This window comes from Tachysurus vachellii, chromosome 14 (genome assembly GCF_030014155.1).
Source record: "Tachysurus vachellii isolate PV-2020 chromosome 14, HZAU_Pvac_v1, whole genome shotgun sequence".
NCBI classification, from domain to species: Eukaryota; Metazoa; Chordata; class Actinopteri; order Siluriformes; family Bagridae; genus Tachysurus; species Tachysurus vachellii.
The window spans coordinates 4,570,815-4,588,471 of NC_083473.1; the positions used below are offsets into that span (position 1 = coordinate 4,570,815).

Below are 17,657 nucleotides of genomic sequence, written 5' to 3' on the forward strand. Positions count from 1 at the left end.
GAAGGTTCTTGTGACATAATTCATCCCAGTGTCGGTATTATATCACGAAAAATATCCCCACTGTTTTTAAGTGAGGTGATGAGACGTGCCAGATATTGCGCAACTCTTTGAAAACATGGACCAAAGGTTAGCCTTCTGTATGTTTGCATACTCTCCTTCTGTTTGTTTTTCAGAAGATATCATGTGATTATTTAATGAGTGGAAGTGGTTTTAAATACAGTATGATGCAATCCACGTTAGAACCATGATTACTTCTGATAGTGGTGATGTTTATTTTAAGATATAAAACACATTGTAGAACAACCAAAAGGTCTAATGGACGGTTCGTTATCTTTACAGTAAATCACCTGTCACGCTTGTGCTTTGGAACAGTGGTGTCAAACGTAAGGTCTGTGATCGACCCTAGAGACCTTGTTTGTGAGGGGGATGCTGAAAAAAGAAGTTATAATATGACATATAATTCATTAGCAAGCTTAAAATTCACTCACTCTCTCACTCATCTTCTACCGCTTATCCGAACTACCTCGGGTCACGGGGAGCCTGTGCCTATATATCTCAGGCGTCATCGGGCATCAAGGCAGGATACACCCTGGACGGAGTGCCAACCCATCGCAGGGCACACACACACTCTCATTCACTCACACACTCACACACTACGGACAATTTTCCAGAAAGCTTAAAATTGTACATTAGAATGATGTCCCTGAGCAAAAAGGGAAGGAAGAGTGGAAGGGGTGTATACTTATGCAAAGTTGACTTTTTTTTTTGGTAACTAATATTGTATGCTATATAAAGTTCACCTTCCACTTCGATACAATGGCGTATTTTGTGTAGATTCATGACCTACAGTATAATCCCTGGTAAGTCCAGGTTGTAAAACTACAACAACAAAAAAACAACAACATAATTTGGAACTTTTTGGTTAAAGTGCAGTGTTTAATTGTTTGTTCAGAATCTAGCTTTCAGATGAATACAGTTAACATGCCACATTTGATCTGGCACCACTTGACCTTAGACTTCCTGTAATGTGGCTAATCAGAGTGTAAGATACAAGTGTGACACAGAGGATTTTTCTCAACAGATATGTAACACGGCAGTGGACGACTCCTTACACGAGTATGGTGCGAAGACCTTGACCGAAGGTTTGCACATTCCCTTCCGTCAGTATGCTGGGAAGTACGTCCTCATTGTCAACGTGGCCACCTTCTGAGGACTTACCTTCCAGTATTTGGGTAAGAGTTTCAGACACTTTGAACCATGTGAACCTTATACCAGGATGCTAGATGTCAATATTTGAGCAGATACCGCTGGTATTTGATCAGCAGTCATTCTTTCATTGCTTTTCCTTATCATGTAAAAAAAACCAAACAAATATAGGATGTGATTTCTCCATGAAAAATCCATGTTTTGTTCTCACTCAGAACTGAATGCACTACAGGAGGAGCTAAAAGAGCTGGACTTCGCAATTCTCGGATTTCCTTCTAACCAGTTTGGGAAACAGGAACCTGGGAGAAATCATGAGATCTTGTCCATACTAAAGTGAGTAGCTTTTTAGCCTGTACCTAAACATTTAGGAAGTGTCATTGACTTGAGGAAGGCAATCACTCAGCAGTTTTTAATCAGAGAAGGCAGCTTGGTAGCAGGAAGATCCATTTCACAACTGCCATGTGACCTTATAGAAATGTCTCGGTGCTATTTCCATCCTTCTTAAGCCTGAAGCCTAGATTCATCACTTCGTAATTACTGTTATACGAGAGGCCATGGTTTCCTCACGCTAATACTTACTCTCTCAATGCTTACCTACTTTAAGGGTGAAATTTGCACATCATTACTCAAACTCAAAAGTTAACCAATTAGCCAAATCTTGTTCCTTGTCTAAAATTAGCTTTTTTAGGTTTGGAGCGACAAGGCAAATGTTGCAAACAAATACGGAAGGCTTGTTATTGCTTATAACACCAGGCTTAGTAATCAGAACACCAGTATGAGAGCTAATCCATAGAGAAAATTACTGTACACTCCAAAAGAAAAACCCTGTATTCTTTGTCCATTGGATAGACTGGTACCACTGTTCTCACCCTATTCCCATGTAACGGTTGGTGCCCTCTCCATCCAAATCTTTATCTCCATGCTTACATCCTCACCACCAGTCTAATCAACATCCTGATCCACACTCCATCCTTGCCCAGTGCTAATGTGTTCCAAGCACATCAGCATATTTTGGCCAACCATTTCCCTGTAAACCACATCTCCGGCCTGATCACCAGTCAATTCTTACTTCATCCTATAAGGATTAACAAACATGGAAAAATAATTTTCTCAGTGAATATCTCGTAGATTTAGTTAGAGAAAGATTCTGTGTATTAATCATAAACAGGAACTGACTGGGGAACCGGATGTGTGTGGTAGAACCTACAACCCGCCTAGTTGTCTCACCTTTAAAATCACATAATAGCATAATTACACACAATGGCGTAAGTTTGGTTTTGACATTGGTGGGGACATAATTTATTTGACATTGGTGGGGACATAATTTATTTGACATTGGTGGGGACATAATTTATTTGACATTGGTGGGGACATAATTTATTTGACATTGGTGGGGACATAATTTATTTGACATTGGTGGAGACAACATTCCCTGTATTTTGTGCATAAAACTGTTGTTATAAGAATACTTTCTTACTCACATACCGGTAGCTGCATAATCACGTTGCATATTGCTTCATACAACGGAATATAGCTGCAGCCTCCGACCTCAACACGTTAGCGAGAAAGACAAAGCCAATCAAACAGCGACGTGGGTTAGAGAGGCGGGACTCAAAAAAGGGCAAAGGCCAATCCTTTTAGAGAGGTGAGTTACAGAGGCGGGATTCATTACAGGGGGTAGATCTGTAAACTGTTTGTGTTCCAAAAGTTGCGCTATTTTTTACAGAACGCTGTTGTAAAATATTTTCATCTTATTTAATGATTCCTGGATAAATGTTAAATGAAATAAGTAAAAAAGCACAAGACACAGACGGACATCAGTGGTTATGTATAAATATATATATAGGGTTGGTCGAATTATTGCTAGGGACAATTGAGTGTTCCCTGGATATTGGTAGGGACATGTCCCTACCGTCCCTACCGTCCCTACCCAAATCGACGCCCTTGATTACACATATATTGTGAAGATCTTTAATGTACTAACGATTACAAGTGATATAATAAATGACGGATCCTCCACCTCACTACGATATGGTCTGTCTGTCTTTGAGACACGGTTTCTTTACTTTGACATGGAATTTCTCCGGTTGCGTTCACAGGTATGTCCGTCCAGGCCAAGGATTTGTTCCAAACTTCCAGCTCTTTGAAAGCGGTGATGTGAACGGCAAAAACGAACAAAGTGTTTTCACTTTCCTGAAGGTAATGAATGACCCATCTGGTAACAACAACCCAAATTTAGAGCTTAAATGTCTTTCATTTCACAGATGTCCTGGTCCTAATAGCTTGAAAAGAGCACAGTCATTGCAAAGCTACAGAAGGATCTTTGCCAGACAGCTGCAGAAAGCTTTTCATATAGTAAAGACAAAAGTGCAAAGTTACGTTTAATTCATCAGCCAGAACCGAGGCTTTGATGCATTTAAAACCCAAGCTGGTAGATTGAATTGGAGTTCAATTAAAATGGGATTAACGTAATCCTTCTTTATGTCTATTTAGAATGCCTGCCCACCTGTCGGTGACAGCTTTGGAGACCCCATCGGCAGGCTGTTTTGGGAGCCGCTGAAAGTTACTGACATCAAATGGAATTTCGAAAAGTTTCTGGTGGGCCCTGATGGAAAGCCTCTGATGAGGTGGTTTCCAAGGGTGAACGTTTCCGAAGTCCGGGCCGACATCATAAAACTCATCAAAGAACAGAATTCCAAAAACTAATTGACTCCAGAATACAGAATTACACAAACTCAGCTGATACAAATATTCTTAAAATATTGAGATATTTGTATCTTCAAAAGTCATATGTATAGAAGAAACCAAGTTAAAATTAGAGAATCATACTTTAGGTTAGGGTTTTTCAATCCCACAGCTTCAGGACCAAAGAACTGAGTGATTTCCACTCCAACATACCTGACTTAGCACATAAGCTGCTTCAGGCATGTTGAGTTTAGGGAACCATTCAGTTGTGAAGTATTGTAGCCCTTCAGGCCCAGTTCACGTAGAACAGCTTTAGAAAAACAGAATGAAAAAAAAGAAAAGAAAAAAAAAACATTCCTTGAGTGAGGCAGGTAGGAGCATGGTGCACCGTGGTGGTTCTCGAGACCTGGGCATGTTCATGAAGCTCAGGTTTAAAAGCAGGATTTTCTGCAAAGCCTGATTGGAGACTGGGGATAAGAGCAGCTCTTCAGTGCATTCAGGCTGCTTGGTTCCACCCAGACATGTCTGGTTCTCTAGACTGACCCATCAGACCCTGCTCCTATCTGCAAGGAGTTCCTGTCAATAAAGCATTAAAGAAAAGCCGATGTTTTGTTTTATTTACCTTCTTTAGAAAGATCTCATTTTTGCTCTGAAGAATTCTACTCTTCCAAGTTTACTAATTCTATGTACCAATGAATACATGGAATTGATGTAAAGATGAGGGTTTGGGGGTAAGTGAGAATCCTCCACTATCATGGTTGGGCCCTCTGGGATCAAGTGAAAACAAGACCAGTCAGCGTAGGAGCCATTATAGACTGAGCTGTTGATTCATGTTAGCTTCAACGTGCTATCCTTAATCATGCTCCTTTTTGATACGTTTGTCTGGACCCTTGACCTTCTAGTCTGTAGCCCAATGCCTTAATTACTGATCCACCAAGTTGAAGACCTACTTATTCAGGAAACACTTCAACTAGCACTTCTTTCCTTATCTTTTGCATTTAAAAAAACAAACAAAAAAAAAAACACCTTTGACACGTTTTCATTGTAACTCTGAACAAATGTTTTAAACTCATGGTATCTTAAGTATGTAACTTAGTGATCCAGCATTAATGTATTCAATGTTAGAGATTTAAGCACTTATGTACGTCGCTCTGGATAAGGGCGTCTGTCACATGCTGTAAATGTAAGTCACCTTACCGTTTCCACCCCGTCCCACGGCACATAAACACTGACCCAATACGTAGATGAGAGCTTGAAGCAGTGTAAAATTTGTGAGCTCAATTTGTAATAAATAACAATCATCTGTTAGGTCAGTGTTTAACTGGAAATGTAATATGCAAATGATTGTTACTTTTTGCAAATGTGGTAGCACAGTGGCTAAGGTGTTGGACTACCAATTGGAAGGTTGTTAGTTTGATTTACATGTCCACCAAAATGCCACTGTTGGGCCCGTGAGCAAGGCCCTTAACCCTCATTTGCTCAGCTGTCACTAGGGCACCTGCCATATCCCATAGATGTAAATGATTTAATATAAATGAATCATGTGCAGATTGTTCTCCCCAAATTATCTTAAAGACGTAGAAAAACATTAGAAGTAAAACAAATGTCATACATTTTTAACCCAAATAACGTTTACTTCTTTTCTAACCACACTTGATCTTAACGTAGTAAACAAGTGCACAGAAAAACGTAGTAGGTATTTCCTGAAAATGTCCAAATAGTATATAATGTACCTTTATGTACTTATATAAGGGACATAAATAAACCTTAAGGATCACTACAAAAAGTTTCACCTCAGAAAAACACAAGAAAGGCAGAAATAAAATAAAAGTACCAACACAAAGTTTCTTTAATTACCTTTTAAAAAGCGTATCTTCGAAACACAAAATCGAAAGTTCACACTTACTTAGAAAAATAAATTCTTGCTCATAGACCAAACTGTGTACCAGAGACCCTTCGCTTATGATCAATGAACCACGCTGTAGACGTCAAGACATTAAGAATATATTTATTATGATCAAATACAAAAAAGATTCACGAGATGTGCTTCTGCCTGATTGAAGAAGGAAAAAATATCTCACTCCAAAAAAGCACGAAACTACGTTAAATAAAAGTGAAAGTGCCGTTCAGCTCACAAAACATTTCAACCTCTACATACTCCACACACTGGTAATCGGGTTAGCTGTTTCTACTCAACACACATTCACTAGAAAGGCCTGTCCAAACCTGCTCATTATTATATTTACATATCATAAACGCCGTGTCGTATTTTTACAGCAAATTTATCTTGGGAAAGTTGTTATAAATGGAGCCACGTACATGTCTCAAACTAGTCGTGTCACAGAAAGAACAATCCAAATAATCGGAAAACTCCATTTTTGGACCCGGATCTTCGATGAATATTAGTGATATCTGCTGAAATGATCTGCACTGATGCTGCCTTCAAGTCGGGTCAGAAATATCGTAAGTACGAGGTGAAACTCATCGCGATGTCGTGATTACAACTTTATTATTATTAGTTTTTTTTACTGATGTGTGTGTGTGTGTTAACAAAAAGTCACGGTAGGAACGTGATCGTTTACGTGAAGAGTTTTGCTCTCGGATCGATAGCTCTTCGTTCCTTTATTTTCTTTTTGCGAGGCGAGAAACTTCTTTGATGTTAGATAGAAATAAAATAAATAAATAGAAACAAAAGTTCTCTCGTGCCGCCCGTCCCCTAACCCGCACGCGCTTAACGTCGTAATCGTCGATGGTGTGAATTTCCAACAAGGACCTGAAGGCAGCATAAAGCAGTGAGTATGAACGAGTGCATGAATGAATAAATGAGCTGCTCTTAATAATAAGGTCATTATAATTATTTTATATATAACTATATATATATATATATATATATATATATATATATATATATCTCTATATATTTTTTTTGGCCCACTTCAAACATCTGGGATATATAATGCAGACAAAAGCAATACACAAAGAACAACATGAACCACACGCCATCGTCACTACTGAAAAAAGACCGTAAGAATTTTGAAACTGTCGTCTCGACATATCCGTCGGTCAGAGATATACATTCAGAAACCACTAACTAGAACAGGAAAAAAAAGAGCTTTAATTAAACTTTAAAGCGGGCCTTCGAAGGATCGGAAGGTTGTAATGTGATTAAATATTATATTAAATATCAGTTACAGTAATTTAGCTAATTTCAGTGAAAGTATTACACGTAATGGATGTTAAGTCGTTCGTTGATAACCAAAAACAATTAAAAGGTATAATGTCGTATGAATAAATAGAAGTACACTGTTCTGGGGCGCAAAAGGTTTTCCGAGACATTTTACCTACAGAGTTACGGGACAACACTTTCAGCTTTCACGTCGTCAGCCTATAGGGTGGGGGTTTTTATACACTTCTAAAGAAATAACAAGGGGAAAAAAAAAAGACACACACACATTTGCTTTCAGTTAGTTTCAGTAAATAAATAGCGGTGGTGCTTCACATTAACGTTCCTGTAACTGGCGCTAATCGCTACGTTAGTTATGACCTGAACTTCGGCATTAACGCCTTAATACGTAATCGACAGAATGTTTGCTAAGCGATGAACGAATGGATTCCATGGCAACACGGATTTATGCAAATTAAGATCTCCTTGTTGGAGGAACGTGATGAACGTGAGCTTAAGATGAAGTATGGTTAAGGGTTTATTAGCGCTGAAGGTTTTAGGGTTTGTTAATGTAACGTACGCAGTAAATAACATCTGTTAAAGGAACGTTAACATAAAAGCTTTGGGGGGGGGGGGGGGAGCAGGACGCTTCAACAGGAATTTCTCTTCTGGTCCTTGTGATGCATTATTATTGTATAAAGCAGTTTCCACCTCTAACACACACACACAAACACACACACACACACACACACATCAGGGGAGGTGAAATAAAGGATAGTTCACACCATGCCAGAGAAACTGCATCATGCTACTAAGCCACGTGCCGGTGGAGAGGGAGGATGAAGCGCTTTAGTGCTTTGCAGAGTCCATGTTCTGACGCTCCCGCTTCCCGAAACCTGCAGCTCCTGCCTCTGCCGACAACAAACACCCCGTTACACAACATACACATCCCAATACACTACACACACACAAACATATCCCCCCCCACACACACAGACTAATCAGATATTCTCTCTCTACACACACACACTCTAAACAGATATTCTCTCTCTCTACACACACACACACACACACACACACACACACACACACACACACACACACACACTCTAAACAGATATTCTCTCTCTCTACACACACACACTCTAAACAGATATTCTCTCTCTCTACACACACACACACACACACACTCTAAACAGATATTCTCTCTCTCTACATACACACACACTCTAAACAGATATTCTCTCTCTACACACACAGACACCCACACCCTAAACAGATATTCTCTCTCTACACACCCACAAACATATTTCCTCCACACACACTTTCTCTCTAAACAGATTTTCTCTCTCTACACACCCACAAACATTCCCTACACACACACACACACACACACAAACAGATTTTCTCTCTCTACACACAAACATATTCTCTCCACCACACACACACAGCTCTGAAAGGATCTAAGAATTGAAAGGGCTGTGAATTAAGTCATAGTTTCTATGGTAACAACTTGTAGCGTGACGTACACTCAATAATGAATGGATCACTAAATGTTTGTAGAAGGATTCACAATCAGATGCATCAGAGGTGAAGCTGTAAGATTATGTTTTGTGACATCTTCAGGACAGAGGAGTTTTAACTTGAGGTTCCTCGGTTGTAGCTAGAAATGTATGTAAAAACGTGTGATGTGGGATTATTTAATCAATACAAATGACAAGCAAACTCTGTGGTGCAAGAGGAATAACACACTTCAGGGCATGCTGTTATAAGAAAATAATCATGTGACGGGTCACATGGTCATTGACTGTTTTCATGTAACAGCACGTCTTGAAGTGTTTTATTTAGTCTCTGATTTGCTGCTCTAGTTTCCTTCTAATCAAGTTAAAGTCTCATCTAATTTAAAAAAGCTCTTTCCAAATTTGCATGCGCACTTGTGTGTGTGTGTGTGTGTGTGTGTGTGTGTGTGTGTGTGTGTGTGTGTGTACCTGTACTTTCTGGTGGTGCTCTCGCTGCATCTGTCTGTACTCTGGGGCCTCGTGGCTGTGGGAATGATGTCTGCCAAGGAAAACCCTGAACACACACAAACAAACACAAGTTACTAATATGTGACGTAAATCTTCTGTACAGACCACACTGAGACGCTGACAGATCAAATCACGTGTGTGTCATGTTGATGGAACTCAGTGATGGATTATGAAGTATTGAGCAGATTGAACATTCTGGTATCAGTATCTCAATCATACTTGGTCAGAAAAGACACGACACTAACACATCTATAATTACTGCTACACTGATGATCGTCTGAGGAAGAACTTCCTGTTCCAATGATTAAATAAATGGATTAAGTAGTTTTGTGTTGTGTGTGTGTGTGTAGGCGTTTTGTGTGTGTGTGTTTTACGTGTGTGTATGTGTAGGTGTTTTACGTGTGTGTTTTACATGTGTGTGCTTTACACGTGTGTGTGTTTTACATGTGTGTGTGTGTTTTAAATGTTTGTGTGTGTTACGCGTGTGTGTTTTACGTGTGTGTGTTTTACATGTGTGTGTTTTACGTGTGTGTTTTACATATGTGTTTGTTTTACGTGTGCGTTTTACACGTGTGTTTTACGTGTGTGCGTTTTACGTGTGTATGCTTTACACGTGTGTGTGTTTTATGTGTGTGTGTGTGTGTTACGTGTGTGTGTTACACATGTGTGTTTTACATGTGTGTTACGTGTGTGTGTGTGTTACATGTGTGTGTGTTTTACGTGTGTGTGTTTTACGTGTGTGTGTGTTTTACATGTGTGTGTTTTACGTGTGTGTGTGTGTGTTACGTGTGTGTGTGTGTGTGTTACGTGTGTGTGTGTGTTACGTGTGAGTGTGTGTTACGTGTGTGTGTGTGTGTTACACGTGTGTGTGTGTTACACGTGTGTGTGTGTTTTACACGTGTGTGTGTGTTTTACACGTGTGTGTGTGTTTTACACGTGTGTGTGTGTTTTACACGTGTGTGTTACGTGTGTGTGTGTGTTACATGTGTGTGTGTTACATGTGTGTTACATGTGTGTGTGTGTTTTACGTGTGTGTGTTTTACATGTGTGTGTGTCTTACGTGTGTGTTTTACATGTGTGTGTGTGTTACGTGTGTGTGTGTGTTTTACGTGTGTGTGTATTTGCTCTCACAGGATTAACAGGCTGGAAGTCTCGCGCCTGTGCGGCGCTCAGAGTGGGCATTCTGGGAGGGAAGTGTATGGGCCAGCCCTCGAGCTGGTGGCCCACCTGTACGAATGGGCCACAGTACGGTGGGCTCAGCGGTCCGTTAGCCGAGCCCGAGGTGGGGTCAGACGTCCTTCTCTCTGGCTGCCCCTCCAAAACACAGGCACAAAAAGAGAAATAAATACACAATACCAACAAGACCACAGTTTAGATTTTAGGTTGTGTTTCTCCTCCACGATCTCCCAATGTTAAACACATACAGTCTCTCTGTACAACGGTATTAAACACGTCACGTAAACACAAACCCCTAGTTTATAATTGCTGCATTGTTTGTATCAGAGCTGAACTGTATAAACAAACATGGAAATATAGATTTTGCACCATTTGGGGGGGAAAAAAGTTTTTGTAATCGAGTTTTCAGCAGCAATACTTTATTTTAAGTAAATAAAACTGTTCCTTTATCAAATATGAGTAAAAAGTGATCACATCGATTTGTATTGACATTAAAATGTGAATCAAACTGTCTACTAACTGACGTTTTAAAATAATTTAGCAAATTTCTGAAAGGGTGAAAATAAATGATCTGTCGTAATGATCTTATAAAAATCATCACAAGTGTCTAAGTAGCTGAAGCGGGGTTTTTGTTTTGAATTATAATGACGTTAGCCACCAGAGGGCGCTGCTGCCGCCGTGTTTTGTAGTACCTGCTTATTGTGTTGCATCTGAAGTCGTTCCAGTTTACACCGCTCTGCCCGCTCTCTCTGACACTCATTTTGGGCCTGATGGAGCTACACACACACACACACACACACACACACACACACACACACACACACACACACACAGTAAATTAACTATAGCATACACAGTAGTCTGTAAGCTGCATGCGTTCAGATCTCTCTGATGGTCTGTTGTTTGTCCTGCGTGTTTGCGCTTGATGATCACAGAACCCGGCCCTGACTTTTACTAGGCCTCACCATGCACCTGACGCTCACTCGCTAATCATTTACTACAACCTAAAGGATATACAGTAAACACTTCACGATCTAATCACACTGCTCATGCGTAAAGCCGCAGGTTCTCAACCCTCGCTTTCGGAGAAGCTTGTATCCTGCAGTTTTCACACACACACACAAACACACAGACAATCACACACAGACACGCACACACACGTGCACAGGCACGCACACACGCGCACGCACGCACACACACACACTTCACCTCAGGAAGAACTTAATTATTTGATTAAATTGTGTGTTTGGTGTTAGAGAGGGAAAACAATTCTAAAGATAAAAAAAATCATCAGTTTATCCGAATTGTCACCAAATTAATTAAAGAAATAAACAAATAATTAAAAACAACACAAAGTACTAATTCATGTCATGTGTTTCATTAAAAAAAAAACAATGGTTTTTGAAGTATTATAAATGAACAAAGTAGCAGGCTTTTCAAAGCGGAAAATATTATGTAATTTCCTAATAAATGTAGACTTAAAATGATTTTTTTTTTCTTAAACAACTTAAAAAGAAACAATAGAAAATGTATCACGTCTAATACTAATAATAATACTAATAATAATAATCTAAAACTAAATTTTTATTTGTATTTTTTTTATTCTCTGTTCCTGATCTCCACCAGTAATTTTCTCTTTTTATACATTTGGACAATTGAAAGTTAAGGGCCTTACTCAGGGGCCCAGCAGTGGTGGACCTGGGATTCGAACTCACAACCTTCTGAGAATCGGTACTGAGCAACATTTGTGACATTACAACCCTTTTTACATTCATGAGTAACCCGAGTCGAGTGATTCGACTCACCTGATTGGTCAGATTGGTCATCTGACCCTGTAACCGTTCCACCTGCCGTCTCAGATCCTCCTTCTCCTCGTTCATGCGCTCTCTGTCCCTGCGCTCCTTCTGGAAGTCTTCCTCGAAGATCTTCACCTAAAGCACACGGATACTCGTGATCATTGCTTATGGTCATCTCCGAAAGTTACACAATACCGTAAGGTGCAATGTAACTAGAAATGGTTAAAAATTTACACTTTTTTTTTTTCATTTATTCCTCAAATACTGCAGTGAAGTGAAGGAGTTTTCAAATCAGGTAACTTTAAAAGTCGTACACGGTTGTAACACATGAGTTACAGTAGATAAATGATATGACTGATAAAGAAGAACCCTCTGCAACCCAAGAAGTGAATCAGACCGAGATTGGACCAGAGGGTGTTTTTTTTTGGTCTCTTTTCTCTCAACACTCTATTATACTGCTGGTCTCTGATTACCCAGCAGTCATGAGCTGCGAGAGAACAAAAAGAGGAAAACAGGAATGACCCAGAGGCCTGAAACAGGAACCTCGTTCTCCAAATGCCATCGGTCCAACCCTGTCATTTTCGGACCTACGTACAGTAACCTCACCTGCTCTTTGAGTACGGAGATCTGAGTGTGGAGCTCCTGCTGACGAAGGTTCAGGACACCTTCACCCAGGTTCATTCCTGCCTGGGAGGTGGGAGAGTGCAGGTTTAGAGCTTCCTCCAGGGCCTGGAGTACAGACATATAGACAGAGAGGGGTGAGAGAGAGAGAGGGGGGGAGAGAGAGAGAGAGAGAGAGAGAGAGAGAGAGAGAGAGAGAGAGAGAGAGAGAGAGAGAGAGAGAGAGAGAGAGAGAGAGAGGAAGATGAAGGAGAGAGAGAGATAGAGAGACAAGTAGAGGGAGGAAGATAAAGAACAGAGAGAGAGAGGAAGAGAGAGAGGGAGGAACAGAGAGAGAGGAAGAGGAAGGGAGAGAGGAAGGGAGAGAGGAAGAGAGAGAGGAAGAGAGAGAGAGAGGAAGAGAGAGGGGAAGATAGGGGAACAGAGAGAGAGAGGAAGATGAAGAGAGAGAGGAAGATGAAGAGAGAGAGAGGAAGAGGAAGGGAGAGAGGAAGGGAGAGAGGAAGAGAGAGAGAGAGAGAGGAAGAGAGAGGGGAAGAGAGAGAGAGAGGAAGAGAGAGGAAGATGAAGAGAGAGGAAGAGAGAGGAAGATGAAGAGAGAGAGAGAGAGAGAGCGGAAGAGGAAGAGAGAGAGACGAATAGAGGGAGGAAGATAAAGAAGAGAGAGAGAGAGAGAGAGAGAGAGAGAGAGAGACGATTAGAGGGGGAAGATAAAGAAGAGAGAGAGAGAGAGGAGGGAGAGAGAGAGAGAAGAGAGAGAGAGAGATAGAATAGAGGGAGGAAGAGAAAGGAGAGAGAGAGAGAGAGAGAGAGAGGAAGAGGAAGAGAGAGAGGAAGAAAGAGAGAGAGAGGAAGATGAAGAGAGAGAGAGGAAGAGATAGAGAGACGAATAGAGGGAGGAAGATAAAGAAGAGAGAGAGAGAGAGAGAGAGAGAGACGAATAGAGGGAGGAAGATAAAGAAGAGAGAGAGAGAGAGAGAGAGAGAGAGACCGGAGAGAGAGAGAGAGAGAGAGAGAGAGAGAGAGAGAGACGAATAGAGGGAGGAAGATAAAGAAGAGAGAGAGAGAGAGAGAGAGAGAGAGAGAGAGAGAGAGAGAGAGAGAGAGAGAGAGGAAGATGAAGAGAGAGAGAGGAAGAGGAAGAGAGAGAGGGCCCGGAGAGAGAGAGAGAGAGAGAGAGAGAGAGACCGGAGAGAGACCGGAGAGACAGAATGAGAGTGAGAGATATTCACTAACACTTTACTAATACTTCTACAAATGGGGAGAAAAGATGTGAGGAGAAGAGAGAAGTCGAGTCTTTGTGCATTCAGAGTTCACTTGTATCAGATCCAGATGCTCTCAGACCTGCTGACTGACTCACACACACCTGTCTAAACAATCACAGTGAGCCAGCAGGGTTTGTTTCACTGAGCACTTTCATCACTGAGCTGTTCTTCTACAATCACTCAGCGAATGTGAACAGTCATCTTATGAGGAGTCAGGATTAATTATTAATCCCAGGTAAAGTACGAGTGTGAAACCTCAGACTACAGAACCCAGGACTCCGTTTACTGAGACGCTCTGATGAGACACTGACCCGGTTGAGACGCTGGATCTCCTTCTCCTGGTACTCTCTCTGTTTATTGAGGGGCACCAGCTGATCCTGAAGGTAGCGCACTTTCTGCTTCAGCTCGCACGTCTCTGTCGTCAGACACTCCTTTTCACCCTGAGGGGCAAACGCACACAGGTACACGCCGGTCACACCACAGTGGTGAGAAGAAGAAGAAAATATATTAGTATTAGCTACTGGACTTATGGAAAGCTGTGTAGAACAGCCTAACAACCGCATACAGAATGTTCAGATGTTGGATTCTTATAAACTGGTGCGAGGAAAAAACTCCCTGAGATGATGAGAGAGAGAAATGTAGACCAACACCACCGTGTGTGTGTGTGTGTGTGTGTGTGTGTGTTTAACAGATTCCTGAGATGAACACAGGTCAGCGTTTCAGATTACAAACAGGGGATATAACCGGCTTCTTATTCGGGGAAGTGGAAATCTTTCTGAGTGTATTCGTGTGGAACTGTGAACACTAGCAGATCATGAGTCACAGCTAGAGATCTAGTGATCTAGTAACCAATAAACCGCTGTATAATAAAACCACACACAAGGAGGGGGAGATATCCGACGCTGTTTAGCCGAGCGAAGCAAAGTGCTGGTTGTTAAAGCTAAAAATCCCCTTGTCCTTTCCCTTCAGTATGCAGTGCGGGTGAAAGGTGCTGGCATGGCGCACTTTTATCGCTTACTGGACATTTGCATCCTCAGCATCATACATGCTGAGATCGTTCAGAAGACCGAAACGTATACCGTTTTGTTTCCGAATCGGTCTCAAAAACACACTGTGGATGTTTCCTCAAAGTCTAAACTCTACACTATTACGTGGTTCGGCTCACGTACGTCAGGCGGTCGGTTCTGACCAGTATTTACGGCATGAGCAGCTCGAGTTCCCATTTTATCTACCAGTTCCTGTTAGGGTTTCTTCCTGATCACATCTCAGGGAGTTTTTGGAGCTACCTTTAGCTTCCTTTGTGTGGTTCGGTGCTCAAGTTTACTCTGTGGGTAAAGCTAGTGAAATAAATGAAAAATAATAATGCAACCCAGCTACAGTAAGGAAGGGAAAAGAGAGTCAGGTATTTAATGCAAATAGAATTGTCTCTCACTTAACTACAAAATAATTCAATCATTTAGAAAAATAAAATGAAAATGTGAGTAATTAAAGAATTAATTATTATAATTAAAGAATTAATTATAATTACTTCTCTTCAGAGTAGTTTATAAGGTCCCCGGTGTTGCTTTAACCTCTTGAGACCTGAATGTCCTCATATGAGGACAGAACATTTTCTCACACTTCATTGTCTATATATATATTTAATGTACAACCTTATATGAGGACTGTTAGGTATAATTAATTTGCCAAAATGTAATGTACATTTTGTACAGAAATTGTAATGTACAAATAATGTATGTATGCTTCATACGGGTCTCAGGAGGTTAAGACTTCTTAGAATACAAAAAAAAAAAAAAGTGACGCTTTCATAGCCTTGCTGGAGTGAAGCCACTTTCAGTTTTACTTCAACAATGATCATGGGGAGAAGATCAGATAAGCAGATGAGAAAAGGACACATCAATACAGAGGGATGTTCCGTTCCAGTGGAGTGTTACGCTCAGGGTTAGGAGTCTAGCTGTGTGTTCTGTTTATTTAGGATTATTATTTTAAATCCCGATGGGAACATGAGGGGGATTCTGACGTGCACACGAGGGTATGCTCGGTGCTTCCCTTAGTGAGAAAGACAAAGTCTGATACCGTCACTGAGAAAGGTAAAGAAAGTCACATGATTTGTGCACACACACACACACACTCACACACACAGAATAACACTCTCGCACTCACTCTCTCACACCCGTGCGCTCTCACACACAGTATATGTACCTGCACATTGTCGATCTTAGATTTGGCCAGGAGAAGCTTCTTGTCATAATCTCTCTGCCTCTGCTCTCGCTCTGCTTCTAATTCCTGGACAGCTTTCTGTGAGTCGGCCAACCGCTGCCGCAGATCTGTGATCTACACACACACACACACACACACACAAACACACACACTGTTGAGAACACTAGCCTATTTAGCCCCATTCCATCAACCAACAATGAGTCGCTATGACCCGAGTGCTCACACACACACACACACACATACGGAAATGTGACGAAAGCACGATTGAGTGGAGTGTTGTGATGCAATGTATTATCCAACAGGAGCACAGTGTAGAGTGTGTGTTTGTGTGTGAGAGCGAGTGTGTGAGCTGCTGCTATGTCCTCCTGCAGGTGGCGGAGTCAGGAAGTGTGGTGTGGTTAATTACAGAGGTGGACTGGCACATCATGCCCGTTTTAGCATTCATTAGAAAAAGTGTTTGTCGTAGGTGTGTTGAGGTTTTTCCCCCTGCATGTGACCTGGAATTTTTCTATTATAAACTAAAAATATTCATTCAAAAGACAGAAATAATCACCATGGACTGTTTCTGATGGTGTGACGCATGGTTATGCAAATGAAAACAGGATAGCGCCTGACTGGTCACATGACTCTCGTACACTCACCAGTAACCACATGAACACTGTGTGCTGTATGAACAGTGTGTGATTCCATTGGCTAGATTTTGTTCTGACAGTACCATGGAGTCATTTCTTTCAGCCAATCAGATTGCAGCCTGCATGATTCTAAAGCTTGTGTTCAGATACGAGATGGAATCGAGGAGGAAGTGGTTCTTCTGATGCTGAGACTTTGTAAGGCTGAGCCGATACAATGGAGCGACAAGTCGATGTCTTGCTCCCAACAGAGACATCGTCATCATTGTGTCGATTAGATGGTTTTCTAGTTTCACTAATACAAACCAGTCACTAACGATCTCCAGCTAGTAAACTGCTGACCAATCAGAATCCAGATCTCAACTTCGCTAAAGGAAACGTAGCACAACTGACATTCTACACAAAGTTCAAACCGATCATCGTTGACACTTATCGACCCGGAATGTTGCTCCTGAATGACACTGCGAAGCCATGAGCTCAGAGCACGCTGACAATAAATGACTCAACGGCACAGGATGGCAGCAGCAGGTAATAACGGGTCACATGTCTTTCTTCCGTCACCGTCATCACTGAGAGCAGAGGATGTGCGGGCTGAGAGTGAGAGAGAGAGACAAAAAGAGGTGCAGCAGGGCTGCAGGAAACCTCAGTGAGGGGAATTCTGCCTCAGGGTGCAGTGTGCTGTGGTCTGCGAGTCTCGCCGTCAGAGGCCTTGCTCGGCTTTTCCGTCAGCGTGCGTTTCCACTGCTGAGCCAGATTTGCGAGCGTTTGCTGAGCACGCAGCGTCGCAGGGTTGCTCGATTCTCACAGCAACTCGCACGTCACGCAGGCCGCAACCTGGCCATGGGATTGAGCAACACTCGATTCGCAGT

At 41.5% G+C, this 17,657-nt stretch overlaps 2 protein-coding genes across 9 annotated transcripts in view; one reads left to right on the forward strand and one right to left on the reverse strand.

Annotated features, from left to right (window-relative positions):
- The window catches only part of gpx3 (glutathione peroxidase 3), a 257,310-nt gene that overhangs the window by 1,460 nt on the left and 238,193 nt on the right, over nt 1–17,657 (forward strand). For 2 of the 3 annotated variants that reach the window (XM_060886618.1, XM_060886616.1), the window contains exons 2-5: nt 1,082–1,232; nt 1,422–1,539; nt 3,306–3,405; nt 3,700–3,934. In XM_060886618.1, coding sequence (XP_060742601.1) covers nt 1,082–1,232; nt 1,422–1,539; nt 3,306–3,405; nt 3,700–3,912 — 582 coding nt within the window. In that variant the 3' untranslated portion in view covers nt 3,913–3,934. Of the gene's footprint in view, nt 1–1,081; nt 1,233–1,421; nt 1,540–3,305; nt 3,406–3,699; nt 4,497–17,657 lie in introns of those variants that run through there. The other variant, XM_060886615.1, reaches the window with a different exon arrangement.
- tnip1 (TNFAIP3 interacting protein 1) overlaps nt 5,884–17,657 on the reverse strand; it is a 30,802-nt gene continuing 19,028 nt past the window's right edge. For 2 of the 6 annotated variants that reach the window (XM_060886607.1, XM_060886604.1), the window contains exons 11-18: nt 16,142–16,273; nt 14,251–14,379; nt 12,660–12,782; nt 12,063–12,188; nt 10,950–11,033; nt 10,213–10,395; nt 9,043–9,127; nt 5,884–7,965 (exon numbers count right to left, since the gene is read on the reverse strand). In XM_060886607.1, the coding sequence (XP_060742590.1) occupies nt 7,904–7,965; nt 9,043–9,127; nt 10,213–10,395; nt 10,950–11,033; nt 12,063–12,188; nt 12,660–12,782; nt 14,251–14,379; nt 16,142–16,273 (924 nt within the window). In that variant the 3' untranslated portion in view covers nt 5,884–7,903. Of the gene's footprint in view, nt 7,966–9,042; nt 9,128–10,212; nt 10,398–10,948; nt 11,034–12,062; nt 12,189–12,659; nt 12,783–14,250; nt 14,380–16,141; nt 16,274–17,657 lie in introns of all 6 variants that reach the window. The other 4 variants (XM_060886608.1, XM_060886606.1, XM_060886605.1 and 1 more) reach the window with 4 other exon arrangements.